The following is a 598-nucleotide window of genomic DNA, read 5'->3' as shown; positions in this document are numbered from 1 at the left end:
GGACTCTTCCCCGTTCCGTGTAGCCTTAAAGAAGGTATTTGGGATATTTGGGACTGGAGATACTTGTAGCCTGGATGAGGATGTGGGGCCTCTGCTGGCCTCCCTGGGCAAGTTCTGTCCTGTCCCGAGGACCCGGAGGCCCACCCTGACCCCGGGCAGCACTGAGTGGGTGTAGAACACAGGGTGGTCCTGAGGGGTGGGGGCAGAGTCCTGCAGGGTGTGCGAGGGGCCGGGGGCTGACCGGGAACATGCTCTGGCTGTGGTGAGCTGCGGGCACGGTGGAGTGACCGGGCAGCAGGTTAGAGAAGCGCGAGCTGGTAGGTTTTGCCTTGTGGTGACGCGGTTGGTTCCTCAGGATGCTGGGGTGGGCCGCAGCGTGCGGGTGGATCCCAGAAAGACAGCGGTCAAAGCGCTGATTGCTGGGGGGGCTGGCCGAGGAGTCCTGGTGTGGACACACTCTTCCTGAGCACACTCCTGGGGTGGGACACAACCTTCCGCCGTGCCTTGCGTCTCCTCACCTCTGCGTGTTTCCTGGCAGTGCTGAAAGCTCGAGTGAAGCAGCTCCAAGCCAGTAATGTCCCAGAGGTGACGGTCAACA

General features: G+C 62.2%; 1 protein-coding gene across 1 annotated transcript in view; it reads left to right on the top strand.

Moving 5' to 3' along the window:
• Positions 1-538: 538 nt before the first annotated feature.
• POLRMT (polymerase (RNA) mitochondrial (DNA directed)) overlaps positions 539-598 on the top strand; it is a gene marked incomplete at its 5' end in the record, with an annotated part of 14,524 nt that continues 14,464 nt past the window's right edge. The window contains 1 exon segment of the mRNA XM_010085444.1: positions 539-591. Within this exon segment, the coding sequence (XP_010083746.1) occupies positions 539-591 (53 nt within the window).

The sequence above is a fragment of the Pterocles gutturalis genome, unplaced genomic scaffold (genome assembly GCF_000699245.1).
Source record: "Pterocles gutturalis isolate BGI_N339 unplaced genomic scaffold, ASM69924v1 scaffold6020, whole genome shotgun sequence".
Lineage (NCBI taxonomy): Eukaryota > Metazoa > Chordata > Aves > Pterocliformes > Pteroclidae > Pterocles > Pterocles gutturalis.
This window is presented reverse-complemented; position numbering and strand designations above follow the sequence as displayed.